Source organism: Diabrotica virgifera, chromosome 5 (assembly GCF_917563875.1).
Source record: "Diabrotica virgifera virgifera chromosome 5, PGI_DIABVI_V3a".
Classification (NCBI taxonomy): domain Eukaryota; kingdom Metazoa; phylum Arthropoda; class Insecta; order Coleoptera; family Chrysomelidae; genus Diabrotica; species Diabrotica virgifera.
Window position 1 is genome coordinate 239,772,637 of NC_065447.1, and position 16,426 is coordinate 239,789,062.

General features: G+C 33.0%; 2 protein-coding genes across 4 annotated transcripts in view; one reads left to right on the forward strand and one right to left on the reverse strand.

The window, feature by feature from the left end:
• LOC114343319 (uncharacterized) overlaps positions 1 to 486 on the reverse strand; it is a 137,528-nt gene extending 137,042 nt beyond the window's left edge. For all 3 annotated transcript variants that reach the window (XM_028294142.2, XM_028294149.2, XM_028294134.2), the window contains exons 1-2: positions 358 to 486; positions 129 to 275 (exon numbers count right to left, since the gene is read on the reverse strand). The gene's annotated coding sequence lies outside the window, so the exon portion shown is untranslated. The remainder of the gene's footprint in view (positions 1 to 128; positions 276 to 357) is intronic.
• Positions 487 to 9,925: 9,439 nt separating this feature from the next.
• On the forward strand, positions 9,926 to 15,989 carry LOC114343347 (YTH domain-containing protein 1). The gene has a single exon (XM_028294168.2). It carries the CDS (start codon positions 10,144 to 10,146, stop codon positions 11,446 to 11,448), a length of 1,305 nt encoding a protein of 434 aa, XP_028149969.2. The 5' UTR covers positions 9,926 to 10,143; the 3' UTR covers positions 11,449 to 15,989.
• The last annotated feature ends 437 nt before the right edge of the window (positions 15,990 to 16,426 follow it).

The window sequence follows — 16,426 nt, forward strand, 5'->3', positions numbered from 1 at the left end:
TAAAATTATGTTATTTAAAAACGTAATATTATTTCATAAAACAATGCAAGAAAAAGCTGATGTGTAAAGACAGCTTGTAATCTAAATAAGCTAATAATTACGATCTATAAGACGAAAATATAACTTACCCCTGATACAGAGATGGGAAATCTCCGTCTAGCTGATAAATATGAGTTTTTGGGGAGTATGCATCCTATTTGTGCCTTTTGAAATTCTGCATGTTAGATGCATTTACGTCGGATTAACGTCTCCATAATCGACAAATTTGTTTGCACCTGCGAATAGAACTCATGAGACGTCGTACTTCTGTCATATTTTTTAAATATTCACTTCACGGAAGATACACATTATACTTACAAAACAGATTATTTGTCGGCTTACATGAATACACTCCTCCCCATAATCACTTTTTCTGCTTGACAATTTCAATTTTACAGAGCAACAACCGGAGTTGCTCTTCTGCGCAAGACCTACACCCCGTTTCGTTCGACCAATGGAAAAATTTGAATCAACGGCGCCAAAATTGAACACTTTTGGTCGACGCTTTTATGGTTTTTTAAAGAAAAAATGCCCAGATGTTTAATACAGATTTGAGTCTGAGTAGTTTGTATTTGACAGTTGTGTTTTAATTTATTAAAAACTGAAAATATATGTCAGTGCAAGAAAATAATATGTCAAATGCGTCGGTTTAAAAAAATTATTATTTGTTGGTTTAATGACAATAGATTTGCTTATGAGAACTTCAGATTCTCGAGATTTGAATATTTACGATGCAGTTTTGTTTTTTAATTTTATTGACTTATAAATAAGTTAGACGATCTTCGCTGTGTCTAGGTACACGCTAACGTGTACGCAAATAAAAAAGTTAGGTACACGCTTAAACGTGATTAAGTCAGTGACGTCATTATTTAGCGTGTACTATGACCAGAGATATGTAAAGAAAATAGATCAGGCTAGTCATATGCCACTCAATGCATCGGGGTGTAACGCCGATATCAAGTACGGTGGTCTAGCTATCTTTGTCTGTCGTGCGAGTGTGAGCGTATCTACCAAGAGGTGGGAATAACGGAACGACAGTGACACACAGGCGGCGGCCATCATATGCTAGAGAGAGAAAGCTAAGCGCCGGTAGAGAGAGATAGATGGACCACCGACCCGAACTGTTCCGCGTTAAAGTTGGATTTATAGTTTGACATAGCGTAGACGTAGACGCAACGGAGACGTAAGAAACGGACTGGAGACGGAAGAAAATATTATGTCAATTAGGCATTCCAAATCACGTGATATAATATGGCTGCTGGATGGCGAAACTGTCATCCATAGGCGTATCGAATGTTTAAATCCCTAATTAGGGATTCCAATGAACTGTCAGTGGTGGTCGGTGGATGGCTAAACTGACATGGCCATAGACACAGTTAAGGGGGGTGGTCATGGCGTATGTAATGTTTACATTGAATATTGACAAATTTGTAAAGAATATCCTGTTTGGTTTTGTTTTTTTGTTAATTGTGTAGCGAAATTTGTGAAATTGTGATAGCAAATTAAATATGAAGTGGTTTAAACATTCGATACGCCTATGGATGACAGTTTCGCCATCCAGCAGCCATATTATATCACGTGATTTGGAATGCCTAATTTATAGATCGACGTAGTGGAATTTTCGCGCATGAGTAGAAAGAGTAAACAATGACTTAATTCTATTCAACAACATAGCCTATAAATTATACGAACAGTAAACAAACTTTGTGTTTATTTATTTATACTTATACTATTATTTATTATAATATTTATCTGTTTTGTGTGTTACATGGATTAGGAAATAAACGAATCTATACTCCTTGGTCCGCATGCCGTGGGATTTCCAACTATTTTATTTCATTTCCTGGTCTTTAAAATGTTTATTGGATTTACGATTTACCTATCGTATAATATGTGTGGATAACCCCGAATAGGCTAATAAACAACTCATATTTATCTAAAATATTGAAATGACTCTATGATTATATTTTTATTAAATTAATAACTTAACATCCAATGTATTAACAAATAATTAACAAAATTCGAATATGTTGACAAACAACTTTTTACACAACTCAAGGGATGAGGGGGCGGGTCCACTTTGAGTGACAGAACAAAATTCTGCCTTATGATTGGCCAGACGGAAGAAACGCACTGTAAAAGATGAAAGTTGGTCATCTCTTCCGTTATGTTACGTTTCTCTTACGCTCCGTCAGGCGCTTGCGTTCATTTATAAACCGGAGTACACAAAATTCGGTGTTGATCTTTTCCAGTGCGTGTACGTTACGTCTACGTCTACGCTACGTCAAACTATAAATCCGACGTTTACGCTATTTTTCAAACTGGCCTAATCTATTCTGTTATATCTTGACTATGACTGGGTTTTTTAGTACACGCTAATTTGAGCCGCGTGTATGCTGTGGTATAGTATCTGTAAGTATTGCGAGTGTCAGAGTGTGGTTAGAATTTGTCTAATCGCGTTATGTTTACACACAATCGCCTTATGTTTATATTGATTTATAAAGAGTTTCCTTATTTTTTACTTGTTTAGTGTTTTTTTTAATTAACTATGGAGTGTGGACAATTATTTAGTTCTTTTAATTAGTTTAACAACATTCTAAAATAGTATGAAAAAGATAAGAGACAAAAATTCGTGATTAAGGTCCGCTTGCCACTATGCTAAATTTAGTACTGAAATTAGTACTAAAAATATTGTATCTACAAATTAGATGCGCGCGCCGATTTAGTACTAAAAATTAAAACATGTTCTAATTTCTTGTACTGAAATTGACACAATATTAAAAAGTGAGGTTGTATTGTATATTAGGTACTTTTGTTTTTTTTATAGGTACATAATAATAGTGATTTCAACTTTCAACATGTGGAGAAAAAGGCAGATTGAAACATTAATAGAGTTTTACAAATCGAATCAATGATCAATGTTTGTATGTGCCAAAGCACCCTCTCTATAGAATAGGAACGCACGAATTAAAGTTTTGGAAGAAATAAAGGCAGAATTAGCCAAACTAGGTGTGGATATATCTCTAATAGCAGAAATAAAAGCCAAGTTTGCCAGTTTTGCAAAAATACTTCTTCCCATCTTTTATTGTTAATAAGTTAATGGCTTGCAACTTGCAATCTCAATTAGTAAAGCTCCTATCTATGAACCTTGAGTAAAGCTCATGTAAATTTAGTAGGTAGAGCGCATGCCTATATGCTGATTACAATTCGGATAGTTGCAAACACAAACTTGGCACAAACTGACTTTTTCATACTAAATCGACTCGCGCAACTAACCAATATTTTTAGTACTGAAATCAGTACTGAAATTAGTATAATGGCAAACGGGTCTAAGGGTAACAGAAGTAATAAGATAAAATATACGGGGCAATTGGTTAGTGCAGTAGATCCGCTAGAGTAATAGATAGCAATAAAAGTTAGTAACAAAATTTTTAGCAAACTTTAAGCTTCATATTACAAAATTACTAAAATTAGTTAGAATGTTACAGCGGCGTTCGATAATATAGTGGCAGACCAAAGTTATGTTTTTTTTAATGGAACACCCTATATTTTATTTTATGTTTGAAATCTTCTTAACTTCCATATCACAAAAATATAAAGGTTTATTATGTTATACAGGGTATTTACAAAGTTATAACCAATTTTCTATTAAAATCGTAACAAGTTCAACTCCCTGTATAAATAAAAATAAACACCACAGCAAAAATAAACACCAATATAAACTGGTATAATTATTTTAACAGTATTTTGTATATATCGTGTTAACTAATATTTATTTTGCTAACCTGAATATATATATATACTTTTATATACATGCATATTGTTTTATTACAATTAAGTTTGAAACATCTGAATAGTTTTGCTTCCCTTCCCCTTCCCTTAATAAAAATATTTTCTATCAAACAAACAACAAACACCAAACATATCAAAATAGCGTGTAATACCAAAATATAAAGTCACTGCGCACGCACGCTAAATAATGACGTCACTGGCTTAATGAAGTTTAATTCGCGTGTACAGTTGAGTCCGCGAGTCTTTACCCGTGCGTCATCACTTAAAGCATATGAAATAAGTCGGAAATCTATTTCACGCAACAACAACTGACAGAAAGTGGCTACTGTTCCGATTACGGGCTTTATTATAAAATGTGACGTTATCAAATATATAGAATGTCAAATGTAAGCTTTGCTTCAAAATTTTTGCGCAGAATTACAGCTACATTTGAAGTAGCTTAATAAATTCTTTTATTATTATTGATTAATAAATAAATAAACAATTTATAAAAAAAATCCAATAACATATTTTATTTTTGTTATTTTATTCACTTTGACGGAAATCTAAACACAGTCATTTCTTGACTGTGTGAATGACGTTAGCTTTGTATGTTTTAAATATTAATTGCCTAAATATAATTATTTACCTTAAAATTTCAAAGCCCAATATAAAATTAGTTGTGAAAACAACTGTTTGTGTAATATAAAGAAACTTCAAAACGCAAAAATTCGACAAAAACCGCAAAAAGTTCAACTGACAGACACCCACAAAATTAAACAAATCAGAAACGTCAAACAAATTGTGCTTAAAATATGAAAACATACCGAATCGTCTTTTTTTGTACCTATCTCTTTTCAATGCACTGAGTCTAGATGGTTCATAAAAATAACATGTGTTTATTACTTATAACAAACGGCAGCTGGTTTGTCATGAGTTTCATGCATGGAAGAGAATGATGCTAGATAAAAAGTATGTGTTTTATCTCTTCAGGTATTAATGACGCACGGGTAAAGACTCGCGGACTCAACTGTACCTAACTTTTTTAATTGCGTACACGCTAGCGTGTACCTAGACACAGCGGACAATCTTCCAGAGTCCTTTCCGATGAAGATAGCTACAAGTGATGACCACAGAACCACTCACAGAACGATACATTTGCGTTTAGCAGTGTTGCCATGTCTTTAAAATGTATATGTTGTAGGTTTCAAATACAAAGAAAGCTTTGAAAAAATACGTTTCTATTTTCCGCTGGGAGCGTTAACTTTGTTAACAGGTATTAATAGTACACTATTTTATTGATTCTATTGGAATTATACCAATATTTAAGGAGAAGTAACAAACTTCAACAACTATAGAGAAATATCTCGAATCTACTGAGTACAACATATAAAATTCTACAGCCCTCATCAGACAGAAACTAACTCAATTCCAGGGGCGGCCCGTCGGGGTAGGCAAGGTAGGCGCCGCCTACCCTCTTCAAATGTAGTACAATAATATAAATTACTTATTTCAAAATTGTAATTTATAAATTTTGACACAATATCTACAATAAAATAGCAAAAATTATCCAAATTATTTTTAAAAATATCCAAAAAATTTTCTCCGTAGTAATAATTATTGTACGCTCCTTGTAGTATCAGTAGTACTGTATAGATTCTATATTCTCCTTGGTCAGGCACTCGGGAATGTAGCCTGAAATAGAACGACCCTAACACCGAATTGACGTGCGATCTCTCTCTGTTTACGCGAGCAGGTCTGCTCGAGCGACCGTATTAAACTGTTTTAAAATAATTGTTTTTTGATTTTGGCTGTTATTAGTAGGTTAAGTATTGAATAAAACTAGGTAGGACAATTTAAATTTGTTTATGAAAACTGAATAATGTGTTATTAGATTATATAGATAATTAAAAATTTAAAGCGAGGTTAATTGTTAACTTATCAATTTATTCGAATAGTAAATTATTATTTGATACATAAATAAAATAAGTAATATTTGACGTTGTTGAAACGTAGGTGTATTAGTTTTATTGGTGGAAAAACTTTAGTCATCGAATATGAATATTTTAAACGATGTAATATGCAGTTTGATCGAGACGCCTTTTTCAAGGCGCCAAAATCAAGAAAGATTAGTAATTATTTCAATGGGCCGGCCTTTACAAAATTTAACAATTTTATCCACAGATAAGACAAAAGACAATCAACCATTTTCGAGATCGTTTAAAACAATATGGTATGAAAATCATAAATGGCTAAGCGGAAGTTATTTTAAAAATTCACTTTTCTGTTGGCCTTGTCTGTTGCTCTCAAATTTGAAGCAAAATATTTGGGTGAGTCAGGGATATTCAGATTTGAAAAATTTATCAGCTAGTGAGTGTAAAAAAACATGAATCTCGAAAGAACATTTAAACAATTGCTTAGATTTAAAACGGTTAGAAAAAAATAAACAAACTACTGACAGTGCTTTCGCTGGACATATTTCTCTATCTAATAAGATATATAATGAAGAAGTTGAAAAAGATTGAAGAAGTTGAAGAAATTGATGTTACAATTCTTTTAGCAAAACAAGAACTTACATTTCGCGGTCGTGATGAGAGCCATAATTCTTCAAACATGGGTAATTTTAAAGAAATTTTTAATTTAGTAGTTAAACGCGATCAGGAAATCCAGGATCATGTTAAAAAATAGAAGGGGTGTTCACGGGTTTGTCAAAAACAATACAAAATGATTTAATAGATTGTCTTGCCGATTACGTAAAAAATGAAATTTCAACAGAAATTAATGAAAGTCAATTTTTTTCTATACTAGCGGACGATACTATTGATATAACCGAAAAATCACAGTGTACTTTAACAATCCGTTTTGTTAACAAAGTTGGTCAGGTAACAGAAAGATTTTTAGGGTTTTTTGATGTTAGCGATAATAGATCTGCAGACGCTCTATATAGTTTAATTTCAAACGTGCTTGAGCCATATGATTACAAAAATAAATTAATTGCTCAATTGTACGATGGTGCAAGTGTAATGGCTGGCTCTTTAAACGGATTACAATCAAAAATTAAAGTAGATGCTCCAAAAGCAATTTTTACACATTGTTGCGCTCATAGATTACATTTAGTATTGCAAGACGGCTCAAAATATATTACAAACTGTAGGATATTTTTTGTCGCCTACCCGAAGTATATGTGTAGCCTAGCCGCATACTGCAAGGATTCACAGGACTACCAGCAAGGATTCACAGATGGCAGATCCTCTACAGATACGATCCACATAATTACGCAAACAATCTAAAAATGCCACGAACACTGCATGAACAAAGGGCCGTCTCAACCATACACACGGCGCCGGGGTGCAAGACTCATCTTTGCGCCCCCTTTTATCAGAAGGATTATATAGGTTATAGGTACGCTAAAATTAAAACTAATTATGTTGGCTTTCTTTATTTATACAGGGTGGGCCAAAGAAAACAGTCCACCTCGATATTTGGCAGTAGTTATTAGATTTTAAGGAAATACCGAAACAGGTCGATTTTTATTTTTAAATTACAATTTTTTGATATATATTTCATACTAGTGACGTCATCCATCTGGGCGTGATGACGTAATCGATGATTTTTTAAACTGGGAATAGGGGTCGTTTGTGGTAGCTCATTTGAAAGGATGTTTAATTCTTTATTCAGAAATACATATAAACATTAATATCATTATTTATACAGGGTGTACAAAAAATAATTTTTGAATTAAATTAATTGACAGAAAAAGAAGAATCTATGTAATTTATTTAACTCAAAATACATTTTATTGCTGCAGAAAATAGAAAAACATGTTTATTTGGCAAGTAAACATTGCTTTTCGCTTAAATTAAGTGTTCAAACTGCTAAGAGGTAGGTGGGAGGCTGTTTGTGATTTCATTTAAGCGAAAAGAAATGTTAATTTGTGAAATAAACATTTTTTTCTATTTTCTGACAGCAGTACAATGTATTTTGAGTTAAATAACTTACATACATTCTTCTTTTTGCTTCAATTAATTTAATTCAAAAATTATTTTTTTGGCCACCCTGTATAAATAGTGATATTAATGTTTATATTACTAAAGTTTGAGCCTATCAAGTGTTCAGATTGCGCCCCTTGGACTTGGCGCCGGGGTGCCTGGCACCCCTTGCACCCCCGGGTTAAGACGGCCCTGCATGAACACAACATAGATGAACTCCTCATCCTCTTCGCATCCTCTTCGTAGACTTCAGACAAGCCTTTGACTGTATTGGAAGAAATAAATTATTAATAACTGTCACCTAAACTCTGGCATGTAAGGTCCTACCTACAAATTTCCAACCAATATGGTTGATGTCATGTGATGCCAGGGGTTAATCTGGAAATATTTTTTAACATCCTATATATATACATTAATCGGATATTATAATGCAACTTCAACTGTTTAAAAACAAGTCAAGGGTATTTACCCGTATATTTTGGTGGCTTAAAGCATGTTAACCTGTGATAACACTGATGATGGAATATTGATTCCGAAAACGTTTTGTTGTGATATAGCCCCCTTTTTAGGGATTTTAAATATACCTTTAACAAGATAAGGTTTTTATTTTTTTAAATAAATTATTCATTGCAATTAAAAATCAAGACATAATACCAGCAAAGTTAATCAGATTAATAAAAATGACGATAGATGGATCTCGAGCTAAAGTAACAACAGAGGAAGGTAGCACAAACTCAATTGCAATAGAAACAGGAGTGCGACAAGGCGATTCCCTGTCAACCACAGTATATTCAACATAGTAGGTAGTATCTAGAAGGAACAGTCAAGGAGTCAAGGCCAGCAAAAAAGGAACACTCCTCAACACAAGGCCCACTCCTCACTCCTCAACACCAATAGTTGCACATGCAGATGATATAGTTCTTATGGGAAGAGACAAGGAAATATTAAAAATAAAAGAAGCAGTAACAATGCTGGCAAAGGAAGCACGGAAAAAGGTCTAGAAATTAACGAAGGAAAAACAAAATATCTACTCTACTCTAGAAGAGAAGATAACAGGACGAGAGAAATTATAATAGAAAACTACACTTTTGAAAGAGTTCAACAATTTAAATATTTGGGAGTAATAGTGAATACTAGGGCTACAAAATATACTGGAGATATCATAGGCTAATGAAGGACAAGAACTTATCCAGAAATACAAAACTGAAAATATACAGAGTTGCAATCAGACCACTAGTTACGAACGCAGTTGAGACAATGTGCCTCACAGAAAAAGATGAAGAAACATTGAGAATATTCGAAAGGAAAATCCTCAGACGTATTATGGGCCTAATAAGAATGGGCAACGGATAAATGAGAAGAAGAATGAACCATGAACTAAGAGACATAAGCAGAGACTGAGATGGCTGGGACCATCTGGGACACATAAAGAGAAGGAAAACGACCTACTGATTGAAGATCACCAGATATGGAAACCAGAAACTGAAAGACGAAGGGGAAGACCAAAGTTATGTTTTTTTAAATGGAACACCCTATATTTTATTTTATGTTTGAAATCTTCTTAACTTCCATATCACAAAAATATAAAGGTTTATTATGTTATACAGGGTATTTACAAAGTTATAACCAATTTTGGTTATACTGGATGGAAACCAGAAACTGAAAGACGAAGGGGAAGACCCAGAGAGAGACGGGAGGACCAGGTCATGAGAGATATCAAAATTAGTGAGAAACTGGAGGGAACTATGCACATATATCGAAATGAGTGGAAGAAAAGTGTAACGATAAAATTAAGTCATACAACAAACTTTGTCAACACCCAAGTGGAATGCGGAGTGATTCACCGCAATAAGCGAATCAGAGATATCTAAAAAGCGGCAAACATTCCATCCGGAATAAAAAGCATTCGATGATGTTTTTCATGTTAATAAATTAATCACATTCTCTTTGCTCTTTCCCGATCTAGTCTGAGGACATGGCAACACTGTCAGACACCAAATTTAATTATGTCATTTTTCTTCTTTTTTTTTCTACCATTCTGGCTTGGCTATGAGTAAAAAGATGAAGAATCGATTTTCATGAAAAAATCTTATGCGTTGAGATGACATTTGACATTATACATTTTGACATTTGACATTCATAAGAAAGCTTGCGGCTTGATTTTTGCTAAAAACTAGTAAAAACACACAAAAGTGCAACAAACTTAAAATAGTAGTGAAGGTGCTGTATTTTATTTTGAAAATAAACGAAAATCAAAGAAAAATAATATCCTGGTTAAGCGAAACTTGCAAAATGTTTCTAGGATAAGTTTCAAAAGTGTGTGGACATCCATGTTTTGGTGATAATGAATACTGAAAATCTAAATCTTAGTCTAGATATGGGTGACGATATGAAATTAGATGAAGTAAACTACGAGAGTGATGTATCCTCGTCCAGTTCTGAACTTTCAACTGGCCCAAGCATCAGTTCTTCTAGCACTAATTCTTCTGGTGCACTGCAGCGATCACGGCACAAGAGAGACCGATCCAGAAGTGCATCACCAGCGTCAAAGAGACCACGTTCCAAAGATAAACTGAAATCTTACGACTATATAACGAAGTTAAATTACTTATTTCGTGATGCCCGTTTTTTTGTTATCAAATCTAATAATTCTGAAAATATCATCCTTTCAAAAGCCAAAGGTGTGTGGTCAACTCTTCCTCAAAACGAATCAAACCTTAATCAGGCATATAAAGAATCGAGAAATGTTCTTCTAATCTTTTCTGTTAAAGAAAGTGGAAAATTCGCAGGTTTTGCACGTCTACATGGTGAATCAAGACATGATGGGTCTCCGATTTCTTGGGTACTTCCACCTGGCTTATCAGCCAAAGCATTGGGAGGGGTCTTTAAGGTAGACTGGATTTGTCGCAAAGAGTTATCATTTTTAAACACCATGCATTTATATAATCCATGGAATGATGGAAAACCTGTAAAAATTGGAAGAGATGGACAAGAAATTGAACCCCGTGTTGCTGAGGAATTATGCCGTTTATTTCCTGAAGATGAAGGAATCGACTTATTACCAATATTAAGATTAGCTAAAGAGGCTGGTAAAAAAAGTACCTTACGTAGTAGAGACGGACACAGACACCCAAAAGCCAGAATGCCAATAGCAGCCAGACCTTCTTCCTTTAACTATAGAGGAAGAGGCTCATCGTTTTCCAGGAGAAAATACTTTTTATCTAGAGGACTGACAACAAATAATTATAGACGCTCAGCATCGCCAAGGCCAAGAGATAGGTATTCTATGTTTTACGAAAGGGATACATCTCGCCCATACACAGCAGCAGCAGCTGAAGCCTATGTTGCTGATTACATGAGAACTATGCAGCATCAATTACCTCCTTTGCCCTATGTAGCATCTTCACTTTACCCACAGTATGATAATTTACCTCCACCCAGATACTATGAAGGACTTCCTGTACCAGATTATCCAGCATCTTCTAGATTAGCCTCATATTCTGATAAAAGGTCGTATGATAGATCTGTTGATGAGTTCATTTGGAGAACAAGTCAAACAGAACGATCTAGAGTTAGGGATAGAGAACGTGATAGAGGAAGGGACAGAGAGAGGAGCAGAAGCCATCATAGGTATAGGGATAGAAGGTGAATACCATAGTACCAAATAGAGTTGTAATCATGTTTATTTTTTACAATTTTGGATTTATAGAGAACCGTAACTTCAAAATGAAAAGTTTCATTATATTTTCATGCATAAAATATCCATATTTAAATTTTATACATTATAAAAGGGCTTAATGCATGTTTAAAAGGTCTTTTCCTAATATAATGACAGGTATCTACAGCTTTAGATACGGTCATATGTTGTTAAATCAATTTATATTTAACAATATGCAAATGTAATAAATTCCAATATTTTGTTTATTTTTCATTTGAACCTTATTATTTGCACATTCCATACCAGTGTATTTTTTTGTAGTTTTATGATTAATATTCATATTTACTCTTGTTGTGAACAAAACAATTAATTTAATCTTTATTATTACATTTATTGGACTTTCAGGTAAAGAATGTTTGTTTACAGAGATTGTAATCAATATTTATTATGTAGTATATAAGTTGTGTTCGCAGATACCTGTGGGTGACAATTTGTCCACGACAACGCATGCCCACTTTAAAATAATATAAATAATACCGTTAATAGGGTATTATTAACGGTAACATTAATACAAGGTATATTTACGTAGTATAATTTAATAATTGGACCGCGTTATGTAATAGCGGATTAAGCGCCAAAATGTAGTTTTGAGATAAATCGGTTTAAAGATTTTAAATTTGTTTTTGGTACTATTTCTAAAATATAGTACTGACATGTTTCATATTTAATATATTAATGCAAATGTAAATAGACTTTTACATGTGTTTAAAATTTTTTAAAAATAATTTATATTTTAAAAGTTATTCGATCAAATGTCGCTTAATTCGTTAATGATTTTTTAAGATATGCATGAGTTAAGATCCGAATACCGGATTAAGAGACATATTTGGCGCTTAATCTGATGTTACCTTACAAAGGATGTCTTTTAATTCGATATCTTTAACGTTAGTAAATATGTTATGTTTTGTAATAAAGAATTAACCGACTATTCGTGGCGCTTGATTCGTTATTACACTTACAAAGATGCGGATTTTTGTTTATGACAATGGATTATGTACCATTATTGGCGTTTAGTTCGATATTACAAATCGTAGTGTGAGATTTTTTTTAAGAAAATAAAAAATGTTGCTTAATACAGGCATTTAAAAACAGCTTTTTTTTTAAATTTTTTTACAAAAAACATATTTTTATACATAGATCTACACCCTAGCTGCAAGATGGCACTATTATCCCGATTTTGGACTTTTGGCGGTTAATCCGTTATTACATAACGCGGTCCAGTTAGTTGTTAATATTAATTAAAAGTAAATATACCTTGTATATTTATCTATTAACGTTATTACTTATATTAGGTGAGGTTAGGAGTTGTCAGCAACAAGTTGTCCAGGGTGTCCGCGAACGCACTTATTAATCTCTCTTGTGAGTCACCAGAGTGAAGGGTTTATTAATTTCTGTATAAACCCATTGTTTTCTCTTTCCGTCTTTCTTTTTATTAATCACTTATTTATCCATTGTTGAGAACGTTAATCTATTAACGTTATTACTTATATTAGGTGAGGTTAGGAGTTGTCAGCAACAAGTTGTCCAGGGTGTCCGCGAACGCACTTATTAATCTCTCTTGTGAGTCACCAGAGTGAAGGGTTTATTAATTTCTGTATAAACCCATTGTTTTCTCTTTCCGTCTTTCTTTTTATTAATCACTTATTTATCCATTGTTGAGAATATATTTTTCACCTACAGTTGTTATTTATTAATTGTTTTGTTCTCTTCATATGTCTACGCATTAAGTACAGGTGTCAGATTTGTCTACACTCGGTTCCAAATGTTAGAATCAGTATGGTTATATCGCTGGTATCTATGATTAATGTGATTCCTAATACATTTCCAGTAAAAATAATAACTCTGATAAGTGTTGGCCATACAATTTTTTTTATGAGTGTCCGAGAAGATTATAACTTCCAAAATATTTATAACGAAAAGATTTAGTTCATAATAGATGCTGACGAAAACAATTTATTTCCCTTTCTGTTTCTGCCGACGAAAACAATTAGTTCTGAGAACTTTTTAGTAATTATAATTTTCGTGGACCCACAAACAGAAATGATGTTTTTTGCTGATACTCCTCAAAAAATAAATTTCTTTGCTAACACTTTATTAGGGACTATAATTCATATAATCAAAAATAATATTTTTCGCGGCGTTCATTGAAAGTTCTACTCTTAAAGGCATTTGTCGAAGTTATACTTTTCGTAGGTGGCAGCGATATATTGCAAGCGGGTTTGCCATCCTCTGAATTATCATAAATAAATCCCACTTTAGCATTCCACAGCAGTTTACAGCGATAATCCTCTACAAGTACCTGCCTAATACTACCTTTCACAGCCACTGTCATGAAGAGCGGCAATGTTGTCAAAATAATTCTCATTTAGGTATTTGTACATTGCATCGCATGTTTGAGATACACTGTAGGCCAGTTTTGAATTTGTGGTTTGTACCAGAAACATCTTGTTTTCATGAATAATATGGAGTTTTGTATATTACTATTATTATATAGAGTGATGATTCAAGGTAGAGGTCGCTCAAGATTCAGTGAGCTCTTTTAATCCATTTAATGCAGTTGATTAGTCTGAATATATCCTTTAACTTTAGGCTATTTAGATTTTATTATGTTTTTTAGATTCTATTATGTTTTTTGCTGTTGTCTACTATCTTGCTGCACTCTCTCCAGTCCTGAATCTTCTTTTCTCTTCAGTTTCCAATTTTCGTCTTTGTAATGTCTTCTAGTAGTTAGTCTTTCCATTTTATTTTTAGTCTTTCTCTTGGTTTGTTTATTACTGGTTTCCAGTTTGTTATCCTCCTTATTAGTGCGTTTCTTTCTCTTCTTTGTATGTTTCCAAACATCTGTCTTTGTGCTTTAATAACTTTTACTATATCTTCTCCTTCAGTTGTATTTATTATTTCATGGTTCATCTGTCTTCTTTATTCTCCTTGTTCTGTCTTTATTGGCCATGTATTTTTCTCATAATTTTTCTTTCAATTATTCTTAGCTTTCTTCATCTTTTTCCATAAGGCACATTATTTCCACTTCATATGCTATTACTGGTCTAATTGCTGCTTTATATATTTGTCTTTGTTTTTTTGCTTAGATTTTTGTCTTGTCAATTTCCAGTACACCCGTTTCCCCGCTCTAATTCTTTTGCTTATTTCCGCACTCTTCCAGTTTTGCTGTCACTAACACCCCCAAGTATTTAAAGTAATCTACCCACTGAAATTTATTTTCACCTAATTTTATTTCAATTATTCTGTTTACATCATCTCTTGTACTTATTAATCATTTTGTTTTATTCTGATTGATTATTATTCCTCTGTTCTTTATGACACATTTACATGTATCTAGTAACTGGCACCAGTTTCACTGATATGCCAGTGCTTGACTAGGATAGCGCTGGACAGCTGTTTACATGTATCCAGTCATTGGTGCCAGTGCCACTGGCACTCTTATTAAAAATCCAAACACTGCCTATGAAACTTTACTCTTCACAGGTACGCCAGGGTTTACACATGTTTACAATCATTGGCGCGGGGTTAGAGGGAACGCAGACAAGGGCCACTGGCACAAAAAATTGTCTACATGATGCCACTAACATGCCAATGCTGTCATGCCAGTGCGACTGGCGCCAATTACTGGATACATGTAAACCTGCCTTAACTCCTCTTATCAACGTTAGAAGTATTTTTTCTAGCTTTTGTTTGTCAAGCACTACCAATGCTAGTTTGTATATTCTATGATTTGTGTTAAACTCTTTTTCAGCTCTTTGTTTCTTCTGGTATCATATATTGACTTGTGTTGATCAGCCCTTCATTGTCATTCTAGTCAGTCTTAATAACTTTGCCTGTACTTCCATCCTTTTCATCTCTTTTAATAATCCTTCTTTGTTCCCTAGTTTTGGGGGGAAGGGCATTAGGGGTGGTGGACTAAAATTGCGCTGACTCTTATTTTTTAATTACAAAGAATGGAAAAAAAATTAATTCTGGCCGTGGGGGCATTTTGCATATTTATCTTAATCTTTTTGTTTCATTATATATCCTTTTTGCAGCTTACTTTCAAATTTTTGAGATTAAAATACATATCTGTATATAAATTATATAAGTGAAAAATGAATTATTCTGTAGAATTTTATATTTTATTTAGTTACAAATTCTTGACATGAAACTATTTTTGATTGATTTTTTGTCTATTGGGTATTAATGAAAAATATAATGAAAACATTACACAATAATTTAATGTTTAGATATAAGAAATAATGTATTTTGAAGGTTCTCTGCGTCAAGACTTTTGCAATGATTTTTCTACTACATGTTGTACGTAACATGATTACCAGAATAATAATTGTGATGTCTGTCTATTAGATTTCAGTGTAAATCTGTGCATAAATAATGTCTAGTGTATTATTAGAAACTCGATAAGTTTTTTAAATGATGTGTTGCATTATTTGTATAACCATACATATTAAAAGACTATATTTTAAAAATTTGGTGATGTAATTTTTTTCTTGGGATCCAAGAACTGTATAACGAAGAGACTGAAAGTGAATAGTGAAGAATATTTTCAGTTTTTATTGAAAAACACTTCACTTTGATGCATTGTGTAAGTGATAAAGACTATTCCTCTTTACCTTGAAGGCTGTGTATTTATTGTACATTTTTAATTGTATATCTGTTTGTAAATCAACTTTAATTTTTATAAAGAATGTTTATTCATCAGTGCACATTTTAAACATTTTTTACACAGAAATTTTATGAAATTTACCAATATTCAGTCTAAGATACGATATAAGATCGAACTGCACCAATCTGTTTAATGGATAGAAATGATTTGATATGTAATTTAGTATGCTAACAATTATAAAAAACAAAGGGGTGCCCTATATAATTTTGTTCTGAATATAATTAATTAATAATAATTAAA

Bases quoted from the DNA above. Each gene is read 5' to 3' on its own strand.
- LOC114343347 (XM_028294168.2), top strand. From the start codon at position 10,144: ATGAATACTGAAAATCTAAATCTTAGTCTAGATATGGGTGACGATATG.